At 47.1% G+C, this 16756-nt stretch overlaps 2 protein-coding genes across 3 annotated transcripts in view; one reads left to right on the top strand and one right to left on the bottom strand.

The window, feature by feature from the left end:
- Positions 1 to 4153: 4153 nt before the first annotated feature.
- Positions 4154 to 14051, bottom strand: PYCR3 (pyrroline-5-carboxylate reductase 3). 2 transcript variants are annotated; one of them, XM_081204925.1, is made up of 7 exons: positions 13866 to 14051; positions 10624 to 10923; positions 9816 to 9880; positions 8892 to 9071; positions 6438 to 6650; positions 5783 to 5875; positions 4154 to 4636 (listed from the first exon to the last, which is right to left on the bottom strand). In XM_081204925.1, the coding sequence occupies exons 1-7, from the start codon at positions 13948 to 13950 to the stop codon at positions 4454 to 4456; spliced, it is 1119 nt and encodes a 372-aa protein (XP_081061051.1). In that variant the 5' UTR covers positions 13951 to 14051; the 3' UTR covers positions 4154 to 4453. The 2 variants fall into 2 exon arrangements, with proteins under 2 accessions (XP_081061051.1, XP_081061052.1); XM_081204926.1 differs by lacking the exon at positions 10624 to 10923 and having other exon boundaries at positions 13866 to 14037.
- A 232-nt stretch (positions 14052 to 14283) lies between these two features.
- Positions 14284 to 16756, top strand: part of LOC308592795 (protein brambleberry-like) — a 28553-nt gene continuing 26080 nt past the window's right edge. Inside the window, exon 1 of the mRNA XM_081204649.1 lies at positions 14284 to 14344. The gene's annotated coding sequence lies outside the window, so the exon portion shown is untranslated. The remainder of the gene's footprint in view (positions 14345 to 16756) is intronic.

The following is a 16756-nucleotide window of genomic DNA, read 5'->3' as shown; positions in this document are numbered from 1 at the left end:
TGCAAACGGCTGGTTCCGGAAGAAGTGGCCGATTGGCTCCACTTAGATGATGTCATTCCGGACACAGAGGAAGGGGAAGGCGAGGAGGAGGAAGAAACAGTTGGGACAAGAGATGGTGGAGGTGGTGGGAGTGATGGAATGGGAGATACTCCGCCGCCCACTGCCCGGGAAGCAATACAAGGCCTGCAGAAGGCCTTGCTCTGGCTGGAGAGCCAGGATCCCCAGGAAGTTGGGACGCTGAAGGTGGTCCAACTCCGGTCCTTCATCAGCATGGCGCAAAGGCTGCAGAAGGCAGCTGAACCCGACTCATGGCAAGGCGGCTCAGAGCAAAACAGCTAACCAGATTATTGCACTCACCTACACATCTGGTGGAAGTGTTTACTTTGTGCAGCAATAGGGGATGGTGCCGTGTGCCCACTGGGAGGTGCAGATACGGCACAATCAGGGCAGAACAGGATAGTTCCTTCCCCCTCCCTATGAGCATTGGGATGAGGCTGTTAAAGGGGCTCAACTCCCTAAGTTCTGGGGGTTGGAAAAAGTGGCTATCAACAGCAGAGAGGCAGGAGGCGTACCTCTGCTCCCTAAACCGTTTGCTCAGGGTGCAATTCTTGCCTGTTCCGTGTGGTGGAACCACATGGACTTCCTTCTTACTTAGAATTTATGCATGGCGGAGGTTTCCTTTCGAACACACTCTACACAGGGTAAAATTAAAGACTTGTCCTGTCCAGCAAACAGGTTGAAAAAGTTGTCCCAAGGTGGAGACAATCTCGTTGCAAGTTCAAAGAGGTTTGGGGGGAGGGATGCTCCCTGAAAAAGGGGTGGGGAGTTTGCAGTGGTTTTCAAGTGTCAAACAAAAGATTGAGGTGTGAGTTGGCCATGTAGGCATACTTGAATAGAAAAGGGAATGCACAGAAGTACAGGAGAGGGCTCTAGAATTCAAATGTTACCTAAAAAGCTGAGTTATGTATGAAAGCAGCAGAGCTGTGCAATGGGAAGAGCGCCTAGGCAGGAGTATAGTACAGTGGTGCCTCGCAAGACGAAAAGAATCCGTTCTGAGAGTCTCTTCGTCTAGTGGTTTTTTCATCTTGCGAAGCAAGCCCATTGACGGATTAGCGCTATTAGCGGCTTTTATCGGCTTATCGGATCAGCTGATAAGCGGCTTAGCGGCTTAGAAAAAGGGGGGGAAGTGGGGAACCCGCAGGAACTCGCAAGACATTTTCGTCTTGCGAAGGAAGCCCATAGGAGATTCGTTTTGCGAAGCACCTCCAAAACGGAAAACTCTTTCGTCTAGCGAGTTTTCCGTCTTGCAAGGCATTCGTCTTGCGGGGCACCACTGTACTCCCTGATTTTATGCCATCCACAGCATCAGAACTATTTGGTAACTCCCCTCACCCAACCACCTTTTTTGTAAGCTTATCACACTTGTTGAAAGGGCTGCTTGCTATTCCCCTCCATATTTCCTCCTGAGTTTCTTGCGGAATGTCCTCTTTTAAAAAAAAAATCATGCCTTTCCAAGAAGCACACTGGATCAGGACTGGTGAGATGCTCAGGAAGCTTTGGGTGACATACAGAGATGAGGTGGCGCTAACCCTCTATGGGTTCGGAGTTACTTGGATGCTTTGGAAATAAGAGACCCACCCTGCCTGCCGGCCAAAGAATTAATTTAATAAACTGAAATGGTACAGCTACTGGACTCTCATTTGTGAAGACTTGAATTGGACTTCAGAGACTTGAATTTTCACATTGTGTGTGTGTTTGGAGCTTTTGGGGGGTTAATGCTGTCCTATTACAGAATTGAAAAAACCCCAAAATGATTCCTGAACATCCTCAATGTGTTCCTCAAGAAGCAGACTCTTTTCCATTTCAGAGTACAGCGGTACCTCGGGTTACATACGCTTCAGGTTACAGACTCTGCTAACCCAGAAATAGTACCTCGGGTTAAGAACTTTACTTCAGGATAAGAACAGGAATCGTGTGGCGGTGGCGCGGCAGCAGAGGGAGGCCCCATTAGCTAAAGTGGTGCTTCAGGTTTAGAACAGTTTCAGGTTAAGTTCTTAACCCAAGGTACCACTGTACAGCAATTATTGGGAAATAGAAGCCTTTTATTCAATTTACAGTGGTACCTCTGGTTGCGAACAGGATCCGTTCCGGAGCCCAGTTCGCCACCTGAGCAGAACGCAACCCACGTCTGCGAGTCATGATTCGCTGCTTCTGCGCATGACGTCATTTTGAGCGTCTGCGCGTGCGTGAGTGACGAAACCCAGAAGTAACCCTTTCCGGTACTTCTGGGTTGCAGCCTGAAAACGCTCAACCTGAAGCAAACGCAACACGAGGTATGACTGTAATGTTTTCCCAGTTCTGTGATAGAGATCAGCAGTGGGATCCAGTTGTTTTAATGTAATGGATTTATGCCTCTCCTTTTGCACCCTGGCTGCAATAAGACAGTCGCACCCAGTGGCACACGCACAAACTTTGAATGAAGCACACTTGCCTGGGCCTGATAAGAACCTATGAAAGGAAAAGTCCCGTCTCCCTTGCACTGTGTGAGCAGTGTACAATTTTGGTCCCCTGTGCAGCGTTAGACCCGCGTAGGACAGCTCTAGCGCAGTGGCAGAGCACATTTAGAAAGTCTCAGGCCCCATTCCCAGCCAACCCCAGGAAGAGGTGGGAAAGAACTCTGAAACGGTGCTGCTTTGTCAGCGTAAATATTGATTCAATATACCGTATTTTTCGCTCCATAAGATGCATCTGACCATAAGACGCACCTAGTTTTTAGAGGACCAGTTCACAGTTGTGCATCTTCTTTTGCAAAGGAGAAAAGCCTCTTTTTAAAAGGATCAGCTCAAAGTTGTTGAGCTTACTTGCAAAGGGGGGAAATCCTGTTTTTATGGGGTTCAACTCACAGTTCTGCAGCTTCTTTAGGATAGGAAAGGAAAGGGAGCCATTTCTACAGTTTCCAGACAGATAATCTAATCAACAAGTCACATGTCGCTGGGGAAACAAACAGCCTCCGTCTGCAGAACATTCAACAATGGAGGCCTGGGCAAGGGGCCGGAAGGGGAGCCAGCGATCAACCACACATTCGTTCCATAAGACGCACAGACATTTCCCCATACTTTTTAGGAGGAAAAAAGTGTGTCTTATGGAGCGAAAAATACCGTAATGCAGCTTCTATGCTCCTAAGCTTCAGTGCACTACCGATGGCTGTGAGCCACAAGGGCTCTGCTCTGCCTCCACAATTGGGAGGCAGAGATGATTCTGACTCCCAGTTTGCTGGAAGCCACAGGAAAGGAGAGGGCTTTGTGCCCGGATCCTGCTTACGGGCTTCCCAATAGAGGAGGAATTTGGTTGGCCACTGAGAGAACGGGATGCTGGACTAGATAGGCCGCTGGACTGATCCAGCAGCCTCTCCTTACGTTCTTATTTAACCAGCCGGCCTTTGGTTTGTCTGCAATTGAAGTTTACTCGGCCAGATGTGTTCCTATGCTACTTCCATCAACACCATCCTCTGTACTGGAAGTGCAGCTTCTTTTAAAGCCGCCTTTCTCAACCTGTGCATCCCCAGATGTTGTTGAACTACAACTCCCATCATCCCTAGCTAGCAAGGCCAGAGCTCGGGGATGGTGGGAGTTGTAGTCCATCAACATCTGGGGACCCACAGGTTGAGAACCACTGTTTTAAAGCGAGGTACAGTGTGAAAACAGGGACGCGGGTGGCGCTGTGGTCTAAACCACTGAGCCTAGGGCATGCCGATCAGAAGGTTGGAGGTTCGAATCCCTGCGGCGGGGTGAGCTCCTGTTGCTCGGTCCCTGCTCCTGCCAACCTAGCAGTTCGAAAGCATGTCAAAGTGCAAGTAGATAAATAGGTACCGCTCTGGCAGGAAGGAAAACAGCGTTTCCGTACGCTGCTCTGGTTTCGCCAAAAGCGGCTTAGTCATGCTGGCCACATGACCTGGAAGCTGTCTGCGGACAAACGTCAGCTCCCTCGGCCAGTAAAGTGAGATGAGCAGCGCAACCCCAGAGTCATTCGCGACTTGACTTAACTGTCGGGTCCTTCACCTTTACCTTTTACAGTGCAAAAGGCTAGTTTCTGCTAGTGCTTGTACGCTCAGGTAACATTGGTACATAATAAGGACACAAGAGAAGCTAACATGTCAATAGGAAGCCTAGAGTTAGGTGTGTTTAATAATATTGAGGGCTTGGAGAGAGATGATGATTGTCACTGGTGTGGATTATTCCCTTGCTGTTGAGTCATGCGGTGGGGGCGGGAGGGGGGGAGAAAATCCCATAAGTGTCAATCTTCCAAAGAAAAAACAGACTGCCATTGTGAAGTTCACATGTGCAACAGCTCCAGGCCATCTGCCCCAGAATTCTTCCAGGTGGTTCTCTATCCTGATCCCACGCATAAGATGTGGGGGCCTCCATCGCCAAGGCCACCACATGCCCACCCCCTCCTATCGCTTGCCCAATGTCTGAGCGCGGCAGGTGGCTGCCTCCACAGCGTTCATGACAGTAGAGCGTAGAGACCCCTTCTCCAGCTCATGCAAGGCGTGGATGGTTGTTCCCCCTGGGGTGCAAACAGCACTTCTCAGAACCGCTGGGTGCTCTCCTGTTTCAAGGATCATTCTTCCTGCTCCCTGGAAGAAAAGACAACAAATACAGTTTCAGATATGACGATGGGGGGGGGGAGTGGATAGCGCATTGGATTTCCACACAAGGAACCAAAGTTCAGATCACTGCTCAATCACAGTGTTAGAAACTCAGATATATAATCTAATTGCCAAATGGCACCTTAAACCTAGGTTATGGTCACCACAATGAAATGTCTAGGCTCTGCCCCCCCCCCCCCGCAATAGAGTTTTGTTGGAAGCCGCCCAGAGTGGCTGGGGGGAAAAAAATTATTATTAACATTATTTTCATTTCTATACTGCTCCCCCCCCCCCCGCAATAGAGTTTTGTTGGAAGCCGCCCAGAGTGGCTGGGGGAAAAAAATTTATTATTAACGTTATTATCATTTCTATACTGCTTTATAGAGTCATACCTCATGTTACGTTCTTTCAGGTTACGTCCCGCAGCAACCCAGAAGTACTGGAAAGGGTTACTTCCGGGTTTCGCCGCTCGCGCATGCTCAGATGTGCAAAATGACGTCATGAGCAGAAGCGGCAAATTGCAACCTGCGTGTGCAAAGACACGCCGCTGTGAGTTGCATTCTTTTCATGTTGCGAACGGGCCTCCGGAACGGATCCCATTTGCAACCAGAGGTACCACTGCATTTTAAATAGCAAATCTCAAAGCAGTTTACAACAATGAAAACATCAAATTAAAAAGTATCCAGGAGAAATTCAATCTTCGAGGAAAGAATTATAGATCCTTAGCTCGGTCTGTAGAGCATGTGACTCTTAACCCTAGGGTTTTGTGGGTTCAAGATCTATGTTAGGCAAAAGATCCCTGTGTTGTGGGATGATTGCAGGGTCTGGGTTGGTTCCTATAGAGAGAGGCAGTCCTTGAGGTATTGCAGCCCTGAGCGGTTTAACCAGCACTTTGAACTGGGCCCATAACCTACAGTAATTGGCAGCCCTTGCAGTTGGGCTGCAAACCATCTTGCCCCAGTGAGCAGCCTGGCTGCTGAATTCTGCACCAGCTGAAGTTTCCGAACTGTCTTGAGAGGCATCCCTACATATAACACATTACAATCATTTAAACCTAGAGGTTACCAAGTGAGATTATGGAGGGATGGGATGGTGGAGGGACGGAGGAGGTTGGCAGGAATCACAGCCCCTTACCAAGAGGGTCTGAGCAGCAATCTTCTGGGCCATAGCCCCCGGCATCCCCATCTTTACAGCTCCTTCCGCCAATGCTTCAGCAAACATGTATGCCTGTGGCGATGGGGAGAGAATAAAGAAGAGGAAACCATTACCAGACCGTCCAATTAGATTACAATAATCACTTTCTGGAGTTCAAAGGCTTTATTCATGCAGGAACTATTTATGGCATGAGGAGATGAGAGAGCAAAAGTAGCAGGCATCTTGGTCTCAGCAAGCGGGGAGAGAAAAGTAAACAAAATGCCTCCGCTTTTAGGGGCAGAGTTAACTTAAAGCAAAGATTATAAGCAAGTACTGTCTAGGTTGCTAGACAAACAGTGTGGTTTAAACTAACACATGCATTGACTTGAAGCTCAAGGCAAGGGTTTGCTAACTTGTGCTTGGCTAATTTGAATATGATGTTGGACTCCAACTTTCATCTTCCCCACTGCCATGCCAAAGCAATAAGATGATGGGGAGCTGTACTCCAGCAACAGCTGAAGTGGGCAGCCATGCACAATAGGGGACCCCGAACGTAGAAAGGCCAAGGCGAGAACTGCAGAATATGTGTTTAAGCCCAATGCCGTGCCTACTATTTAAGAGGCCACTCGCAGACCCAACAGAAAAGGCAGCTCACATAGGCAACGCCGCTGCCGCTCAGCCCCGTGTGGATGTCGATGTAGGATTCGGGGCCCTCTTCACACAGCCCACTGTGAGACAGCAGCCTCTTCAGCAGGGCCACATCCTCTTCCTCAGCGCAGGTGCCCCGAGCCAGAACGATGGCGCCCGACTGGACCACGCAGGGAAGGTTGGGCATGATCCGCAGCACTTTGGTCCCAGTCGGAAGCAGCTGTGGAACCCCAGAAAAGAAGAAGAGGGAATGTGCATTTAGTGTTGCAGTCAGGGATGCTTTACCTAACATTTAGCCACAAGGATTGAGCTTAAGTTGCAACATTCTGCACGGATTCCTTGCAATCGGAACAGGTTGTTTAATGAGATGTTGTTTAAGCTGAGTGGATAATGTGATTACCACCTAGAAGTTATGGGGAATTTAAGGCAGTGGTTTCCCAATGTTTTAGGGCCACCACCCACTTTGTTCCATAAACTCACCCCCGGTGCCCCCTATCCTATTAAAAACATTCAGAACAGCAGCCAGCATGACCATAGCTGTCAACTTACAGATTTGAAAATAAGGGACCAGCAGCCTCGAAAATAAGGGATCAGCAGCCAAAATAAGGGATTTTCCAGGCAGAGGTATGTTCGACTTCTGAGCCCCTCTGACCCAAGGGCAGAAAGCCCAGCCAGCAGCCAAATGAAGCCTCAAGCGGTGGTTCCCACAGCGCAGCAACCCGGCAAAGGGGATGCAGCAAGGAAAACCACCGTCACCTCTCCACTGGGAAGCGCTGAGCAAAGGTGAGTCCCCAGGCAACGAGGTCGATTTGATTGGCACAAGGCAGGCAAGCTCCACCCCCCAGTCGTTCTTAGACTCCTTATTGGGTGAGCAACGCAGCCAAGCAACACAGTTGGAGCCTCCCTCCTCCCTGGCCGGCAGGGAGGGAGGGAGAGGAGCTGCTTCCTTTGAAACTCGGGATAAGGGACTGTCCCGCGAAATAAGGGACGCTTGACAGCTATGAGCATGACCCACTAAGATAATGTTAGAAGCATAGAATTGTAGTTGGGAGGGACCACAAGGGTCATCTAGTCCAGCCCCCTTCAATGCAGGAATCTTTTGCCCAACATGGGGCTCGAACCCACAACCCTGAGATTTAAGAGCCTTATGCTCTACCGACTGAGCTCTCTAAAACTGAAAACCATAATTACTCATTTATTCAAAATCCAATTAAAACTGTTTGGTTTAATTAATTGAACGAAACAGATGAACTTAGTCCAGCGATGCCAGCTTTCAAAGCCTGATAGTCATTTCTCCCTGCCACCCCTTGCCTCTTAGCACCCCCCAAGTAATCCCAATACCCCCCCAGGGGGGCAGTACCGCCCACTTTGGGAACCACTGATCTAAGAGTTGTGCCCGACCAAGTTTTACTCTGAGCAAACCCATTGAAATTAAGTAGACAATCCTTTGCAGTATGAATTTCCTTCTTAACCAACATGTATTCACTTATGCTTTTTGATGGATTTTTTCCCCTTACATGTTGCAAACCGCCTCAATATGTTTATTTTTATTTTTTTTATGAAAGTTCAGATTACAAATAAATAAAGTAAATAATGGGCCCAGGTTAGTCTTACGCCTTCATTTCAGCGGGTCTGTTCTGAGGAGGACTAGCACTCGCTAACAGAGATTATGTTTAAACTGCAGGTGCCAAGGATTTGACATGATGTCAAATGATGTATACCTGAAGGAGCGTCTCCACCCCCATCGTTCAGCCCGGACGCTGAGGTCCAGCACCGAGGGCCTTGTTGCGGTTCCCTCCCTACAAGAAGCGAAGTTACAGGGAACCAGGCAGAGGGCCTTCTCAGTGGTGGCGCCCACCCTGTGGAACGCCCTCCCATCAGATGTCAAAGAGATAAACAATTACCTGACATTCAGAAGACATCTTAAGGCAGCCCTGTTCAGGGAAGTTTTTAATATGTAATGCTGTACTGTTTTTAACACTTGATTGGGAGCTGCCCAGAGTGGCTGGGGAAACTCAGCCAGATGGGCGGGGTATAAATAATAAATTTATATTATATTATTATTTTTATTTTTATTATTATTATTATTATTATTATTATTATTATTATTATTATTATTATTATTATTATTATTATTATTATTATGTGTGCAAAACCTGGGATCTTCCAGCGAGCTGCAGCCTCACCCTATACCTGCACATACCAGGTAGCGGTGGCACTAATAATAATAATAATTTATACCCTGCCCATCTGGCTGGCTTCCAACAAAATATTAAAATACAGTGGTCTGTTAAACATTAAAAGCTTCCCTAAACTTGTACAATCAAGTTCCAGCCCAAAGCAAATTCAATGGAGAGTACAGTGATGATTGGACTGCAAGGTTCACTAACGCCCTACTTCACCATGCTGGGTGTGCCTATGGGGATGATGGGCCCGTGGGCTCGCTCCTCCAAGAACTCACCTCTTCTAAGGCCTGCAGTGTGACTCCAGCTGCCATGGAGACGACGACGTGTTTTTTGGTGACCGCAGATGCGATCTCTCGCAGAACCGCGGGGAGCACATGGGGCTTGGTAGCCAGGAATACGATGGTGCAGTTCTCCAGAATCTCCAGGTTAGAGTGCGTCGTCTTGCACTCAAAGGTCTTTATTCAAAAGAGAGATCACAAGGTAAGAACATGAGAACTTCATGCCCTGCAGGTGGATCAGACCATAGGCCTATGTTGAGCACATGGCTCTAGGAAAGCCACAACTGCGACGAGTCCAACAGCGCACACAGCTCCCCCACTCATGTGCTCTGGCTAACTGGTGTTTAGACACTCAGTGATGTGGGGCAGAACATTTCCCAGTGCTTAATTTTCCCATGGATCAACAGATCTGAATTGCTCATTTCTTTTTTTAATGTAATTTCTATTGAATTTTCAAATTTTTGCAAACTGACTTCAAATTAAATAGCAACATCATTTCATGTATTGCCATCCCACTCACACCTCCAGAATGGTTTTGTTCATACCCTTTTCTACTGCATTATAGATCAAACACTTGTCTATTACAGAAATCCCTCTAATACATTTACTTTGTCATTTTACTTCCGCTGCTCCCATCTCTAATCCTGCCCACAACTTCATTTGACTATACTGTAGTGCTTTTCCAAATAGTCCAAAAAGGGCTTCCCTCCTTCTATAAGAATTCCATCATTTCAATCTCTTAATATTGCTGTCAGTTTGCCATTTCAACATAGTCCATTACTTTTAAAAGCCATTCCTCCTTTGTTAGAATGAATTCCCCTTTCCAAGCCATCCAAGTTAGTGGCTGCCACTGAACGGACGGTGTTTAGCATTTCACGGCCCTTTTGATTCAGGTCCTGTTGACATTTGGATTTCACTTACCTGGAACTTGTCCAGGTTCCTGTTGGATGGAGCACTGGCAAAGATGTTCACTGCCTGGACTTCTCCTGCGAGAGATGGAGAGAAAGAAAGCTTGGCTGAATGTACGACACCTTATGCTTTGCCCAAACACGAGCCCAGCAGAAGAAAGACCATTCTGTTTTTGCAAGCTGTCTTGCCAAAAAAAAAAAAGGGGGGGGCAAGGCAACAAGTTCAACTTCATCAGATCTAAGTAATAGTCAGAATGGACTCATCTGTAGCTCACAAAACTCTCTGGAAAAACATTCGTTCCCCACTATTGATAAAGGAAAGTTTTGACCATGAGCAGATTCCAGAGGGCACAACTGACATCTTCACCTCTTTGGGAAAAAGGGAAACACCCTTAGAGGATTTCCCTTCTGCAATCTCAAGGAATTTGGGCTGCAAGTGGTTCAGGGCAGGGGTGCACAACCTGTTGCCTTCCAGGTGTGCAAGACTCTACCTGCCATCTTCCCTAACCATTGGAACGGAAAGGAGTTGGGAGCATATAGAAGACATCTGGAGGCAGCCCTGTTTAGGGAAGTTTTTTATGTTTGATGTTTTGCTGTGGTTTCATAATTTGTTGGAAGCCACCCAGAGTGGCTGGCAATCCAGGATATAAATATATTATTATTATTATTATTAATCCAAACCCTGCTTCCCTGACTTAGATGGTGAGGATTAATGTATCTGTGAAAGTGTGTCCACACTTTGCTAGCTAACTATATAACACTGTAGTAGTTCATCCTTTGCTAAAGAAACTCTCCAGACCCCTAAGAATATCAGCATTTACCGTCTGGTCTCCAACTTTCCGTTTTTGAGCAAGATGCTTGGGTGTGTGGTGATGACCCTACTCCAGGACTTCCTGGGAGAGGGAGATTATCTTCAGCCATTTTAGTCTGGTTTCCAACCTGGTTTGGGGACTGAAACTGCCTCGGTCGCCCTGGCTGATGATTGATGCTGGACGCTGGACCCGGGCAGAACGTCCCTGTTCTTTCCGATGGCGTCCTGAGCCACTTTCGGTGCCATCGGCCCTGCTGTCCTTCCTGGGATGGGGTTTCTGGGTGCCGTAATAAAGAGACTCCGGCTTTTCCTGGAGGGCAGATTCCAGAAGGTAGTTCCGAGGGGCAGCCCCTGCTCGGCACTTTTGTTTTCGGGTGTCCCCCCCAAACTTCCACCTTGCCCTCTACCTACCCAACATCAACATGAAACCCACACAGAAAGAGAATCTAGAGTTTTGGAGTTCACAGTCACCAATAGGCAGATGGCACACATCTCTGGATCTCCTGAACAGGCGTGAATGGACTGGATGCAGATGAACAAGCTGAAACTCAGACTGCACAAGCCAGGTGTGTTCTCGCCAGGGGATGAACAAGCCCAGTGATAGGGTTACACTCCCCCTGAAAGATGGGGCTTGCCGTTTTGGTGTGTTCCTGGACACAGCTCTGCCCCTGTTGGTCAGGCGGCAGCTGTGGTCAGGAGTGCCTTGCTGCAGCAACCAATTGTGGAAGGCTCCTGGAGTGGTCAGGGGCACGGGTGGCACTGTGGGCTAAACCACAGAGCCTAGGACTTGCCAATCAGAAGGTCGGCGGTTCAAATCCCCGCGACGGGGTGAGCTCCCGTTGCTCAGTCCCTGCTCCTGCCAACCTAGCAGTTTGAAAGCACATCAAAGTGCAAGTAGATAAATAGGTACCGCTCTGGCGGGAAGGTAAACGGCGTTTCCGTGCGCTGCTCTGGTTCGCCAGAAGCGGCTTAGTCATGCTGGCCACATGACTGGGAAGCTGTACGCCGGCTCCCTCGGCCAATAAAGCGAGATGAGGGCTGCAACCCCAGAGTCAACCATGACTGGACCTGATGGTCAGCGGTCCCTTTACCTTTAATGAGTCTGTATGGGAGTACTGTATATTGTATTTAAAAATGGGGTATCAGAGTTTTTAGGGGCTAACCAGGTTGGGATAGCTGGGATAGGAGGCTTGTTGGGTTTTGAATGTCTTATGTAGATTTTTCAATTTCGTTGTTCTGTATGGGACTATGACAATAAAGATTATCGTATCGTAAACCAACTCTATATGGGACTGCCCATGGAGTATGTTTGGAAATTTTGGAAACCCCTCCTGGCACATAATGCCTTTCAAGAGCATGTTCCTCCTGGCTCTATCAGCTGCTGGTCATTTCCCATGTGCAATTAGATGTCCTGCTTATCATCTTGACTGTGCAACCGGCATGCTGTTAGCCAAGTTTCCCCTGCACAACTTTCTAGGCAATTTGGCCCTTCCATGGGACAGGATTTAGTTGGGGGTTTCTGCACGGGGTGTTACGTGCTACAAGGAAGGGAATCATCAAAGACAGATGAGTATCTTTCCATGAGCCGGAGTAATTTTCCATGATGGATGTAAAGCAATAAAAAGCTCAGTTACACTCGGTTACAAAACTTTCCCCCACCTCCCATTCTGGGACACAATTTGCAGTACACTTACTCTGAAGTAAGCCCCACCTATTTTGCAGCCCAGAACTAGATATCTTAAAGATGTTACTGAGCTACTGTTTATAAAACACACAATTCTGTATTGCTTAATACACATGGAGGTTGTTGTTGTTACTCAAGTTTTCTCATGTCTGAAGGCCTTGGAAAAATTCTTCCACTTGGAGGTATTTCACAGGACAAAGTTTGGCCTAAGGGTGGGGGGTGGGGACTCCACTTACCCCTTCTAGAAAAAAAACCCTCCTCTGAACCCGTGACTGAAATGGCCTTTGGTATTTTAGGGTCAGTTTATATTTTACCTTTCACTTTTAAATCCTATTCTACTTGCAATCCTGTAGCACTTTCTCAGAGTAAGCCCCATTAGACTCGATGGAACTTAAGCGTACGTAGGCTTACACTGTGCTGTAAAATTAAACGAGCTCGCTAACAATGCTATTAAGCTGCAGCTGGGCTCCGAATACTGAATTCCATGCAAAAAAAGAAGTCCTGTAGCACACAGACTCATGAATCTGTACATAGTGAGAATTTTTTAGATTGTTTAGGGAAGCTTTTAATATTTGATGTTTTATTGTGTTTTTAATATTCTTTAGGAAGCCGTCCAGAGTGGCTGGGGAGGCCTGGCCAGATGGGTGGGGTAAAATATATCATTATTATTAAGATTTTACCCATCTAATGCAACATTATCTGACTTGGGTGTAGGGAACCTTTGGCCCACCTGGCGTTGTGGAACTATAATTCTCATCACTCCTGGCTTTTGGCTATGCTAGCAGGGGCTGATGGGAATTGTAGTTCAGCACCATCTGCAAAACCAAAGTTCCAGCACACCTGAACTAGCTTGGCAGCAGAGACCTCACCATCTCCTACCACAGGGGCCAGCAAACTTTTGCAGCAGGGGGCCGGTCCACTGTCCCTCAGACCTTGTGGGGGGCTGGACTATATTGAACGAATTCCTATGCCCCACAAATAACCCACAGATGCATTTTAAATAAAAGGACACATTCTACTCATGTAAAAACACGCCGATTCCCAGACCCTCTGCGGGCCAGATTTATAAAGCGACTGGGCCAGATCCGGCCCCCGGGCCTCAGTTTGCCTACCCATCTTCTCAAAACAAGGCACCTGCTGTTGCAATGCCTCTTCCCAACAGATATAGAGGCTGCCTTACCCAAAGACAGTTCAGCCAGGGGGTGGGTCTTTCCCAGCCTCATAGAAACACAGAACTGCAGATTCTGACGAGTCCCCCCCAACCCCCGGGTCACCTAGCCGAGCGCTCTGCAAATATTCTAACCAGAAATCATATTTAGCCTGTCTTTCAACCTACGCCCTTTGCACCGTGCAACAGATCCGCCACCTTTGGCCTCTGGACCCCTCATCGCTTACAGCAGGTTTACTCAAAAGCAAGCCTCATTTGCAATCCGACGGCGTTCCTTTTTCCTGCAAGGGGTTTTGAAGATCCCAGCCCCCTGCTGATTTGGGCTTTTTCTAGGATTTTGTGCATGCAGGAGATTTCCCCTCCCCCCACAACACACCTTGCCTCTCCTACCTGCCCTTACCTGCCAGCAGGATCGCCTGGGCCACAGCGCTGGCCATGCGCCCCGCCCCGATGAAGCCCACACGCAGCTCCCGCAGCTTCTCCATCTCCGCAACCTGCCACAGATGGACCGGATTCTCTCTTTTATTTCACCTCCTTCGGATCAGCCGAGCTCATAATACCCACGTGGCCCGGCCCAGACTCCGCCCCCCGCTCGAGCCAGGGAGCCAATCAAGCCGCGCGGTTCCTCCCCACGCGGTGAGCGCGAATGAATCCCACGCCGCCATTCAGAACGCGGCCATTCATCTTTCGCCTCCGCTCTCCTGATTGGCCGTCGCTGGATTCCAAGCGGGGCGTGGGAGGGCCGGCGCGGCTGCGGGTTGGCTGGGCCGGCTCTGACGTCACCAGCAGAAGTGTTCATAAGAATGGATTTGGCAGCGCTTTTGCCGGGAAACTTTCGAAATGCGCGTTTGGGGGAATCCGGAGACGCCGGCGAGGCAGGTGGGGAGATGATTGGTCGAGGGGTTTTGTTTTGTTTTGTTTCGTTTTTTATTGACTTAAGAAAATTGTACAGAAAGCAAAACGAAGAAGCCTAAATTAACATTGCCTTCTCCAGATAAGAAATAATAATTATTGTCCCTGTCTATCTTCTCTTTTGAGATCCTTCCAAGGTGCTTAAAGGATACTTGCAAAACCATATTGAAAAATCAGAACTCCTATTAGAACAAACAAGTTCCGTTTTAAAAATACTAGAATACTAAATAAGATGGATAACGAGGTGTAATAGAAAAAGAAGCATGAAATTGGGTTAAAGGCGTGTGAAAGAAAGTAATGGAAGTGGAAAGAAATTGCAATTGAGTAGATTGGAAGTCTAACACAAAGGTGGGGTGAGGGTGGTGGATGGTGATGGGAAAAGGAATTATCTTTGGGATTGAGTGTAGGTATATTTGAACATTTTTAAGGGTTGTACGAAATGTATGTTTGTACATTCGCAATATGTGTGTATTAATGCTGAATTATTTTAACAATAAAAACTTTTCAAAAATTAAAAAAAATTATTATTACCATAATGAAAATGCTAAAAATACATTTACTTCCCCTTTTGAACTTCTATTCTGGTTACAATATATTACTATTCTATAATAATCTATTATATCCTTTGCTGTCCCATATATTATTTTATTTCCCAAATTCAACCTAACCCTCCCCTCCTCCCCACTGCTTCCCTTCACCTGTGTGAGATCTTCCCATCATCTTTTTTTCTAGTTGCTTTAACAAAATAGAATAACTTGAAAACTGTTAGATTATAATTACTTCTTTTGTCCTTACACGCTTAACAATTGCCTATTAAGAGTTCTACTTTAACACCATATTTCTTCATGTATTCCCCTATGCATTCCCATTCTGTATAGAATTTTTGATTGGAGCAGGTATTTTATTTTATTTTTATTTTATTGCATTCATATTCCTCCTCCTTCCTCCAAGGATTTCAAGGGGGCATGCATGCTTCTCCCCCTTCTCCTTTTAATAATCACAACAGCCCTGTGAGGTAGGGCAGGCCAGCGAGGCCCAAAGACACACCCAGTGAGCTTCAGGATGGCCGAGGGGGGATTTGAACCCTGGTCTCTCAGGTCCTAGTCTGACAGGCTAACCACTATGCCACACTTCTGCTGCCTAGAGGGGTGTAACACCTTTCTGGGAGTGGTCAACATTCTTCTGTCTCCCAAATTACATGGGATTTTTAGCGTTTCAGTGTCCAGCTTTAGCTTATTGCTTCTATTTTATTTTTTCCCTTAATTTTTTTATTAACAATTTCAACATAATATATCAAAACATAGCATATTCATTATTTCCCCCCTTTCCCCCCACCCCATCAAACCCACCCTCCCCCCGCTGAGACTTCCCTCTGTTCCTCTCTGTTTTGTCAACCCATGTCGCTCTCTGCATATTATAAAATTATTTCCATCCTTATATTATCTATTTACCATGTTACCAATCACTAAATTTGTATATGTTTATTCAAAACCTGCCAAGGAGTCTAATTTATTTTGTTGTCTTTTTAAATACTTTGTAAAAAGTTCCCATTCTTCTTTGAAGTCACGGTTGTCCTTATCTCGCAGTTTGTATGTCAATTTAGCCAATTCCTCATAGTTAATCAATTTCTCTTGCCACTGTTCTTTTGTCGGGGTTTCTTCGTTCTTCCATCCTTGTGCTATCAAGACTCTTGCCGCTGTTGTAGCATACATGAAAAAATAGCTCATTGCTTCTAGAGCTGCTACTGGCTCCCCGAAAATATCCAGATGCCAAGCCTTAAAATCATAAGGCACCACGAGGGTCGTCTAGTCCAACGTGCTTCAATGCAGCAATCTTGACATGGTTTTTGAAGGTGGTAGGCACCCCAAACCCTCTGCAGTTTACCTAGTATGGGTCTTTTAAAAATAAAATAAAATCATAATCTCATTTTCTAAAGAATTTCCTGTTTGATGGACAGGAAACTGCCTTATGGGACTATTGGTCAGTCTACCTCTGTATCGTCCACACTGGTTGGCAGCAGTTCCCCAGGGATTTCAGGCAGGGTATTTGTGTGTGTGGATTTCCAGTCCTCCTTGGACATGCCAGGGATTAAACCTAGGACCTTCTGAGTCCTTTCCCACCTATTTCTGCTCAAATAGTGTTTCCCTGAAAATTTCCAGGATGCCTTGTTGTTTAGTCGCTTAGTCGTGTCCGACTCCTCGTGACCCCCTGGACCAGAGCACGCCAGGCCCTCCTGTCTTCCACAGCCTTCCACAGTTTGGTCAATTCAGGTTCGTAGCTTCAAGAACACTGTCCCACCATCTCGTCCTCTGTCGTCCCCTTCTCCCTGTGCCCTCCATCTTTCCCAACACCAGGGTCTTTTCCAGGGAGTCTTCTCTT

The sequence above is a fragment of the Podarcis bocagei genome (assembly GCF_964188305.1).
Source record: "Podarcis bocagei genome assembly, chromosome: 8".
NCBI classification, from domain to species: Eukaryota; Metazoa; Chordata; class Lepidosauria; order Squamata; family Lacertidae; genus Podarcis; species Podarcis bocagei.
Note: the sequence above shows the minus strand (reverse complement) of the source record. Positions and strands in the feature narration are given on the sequence as shown.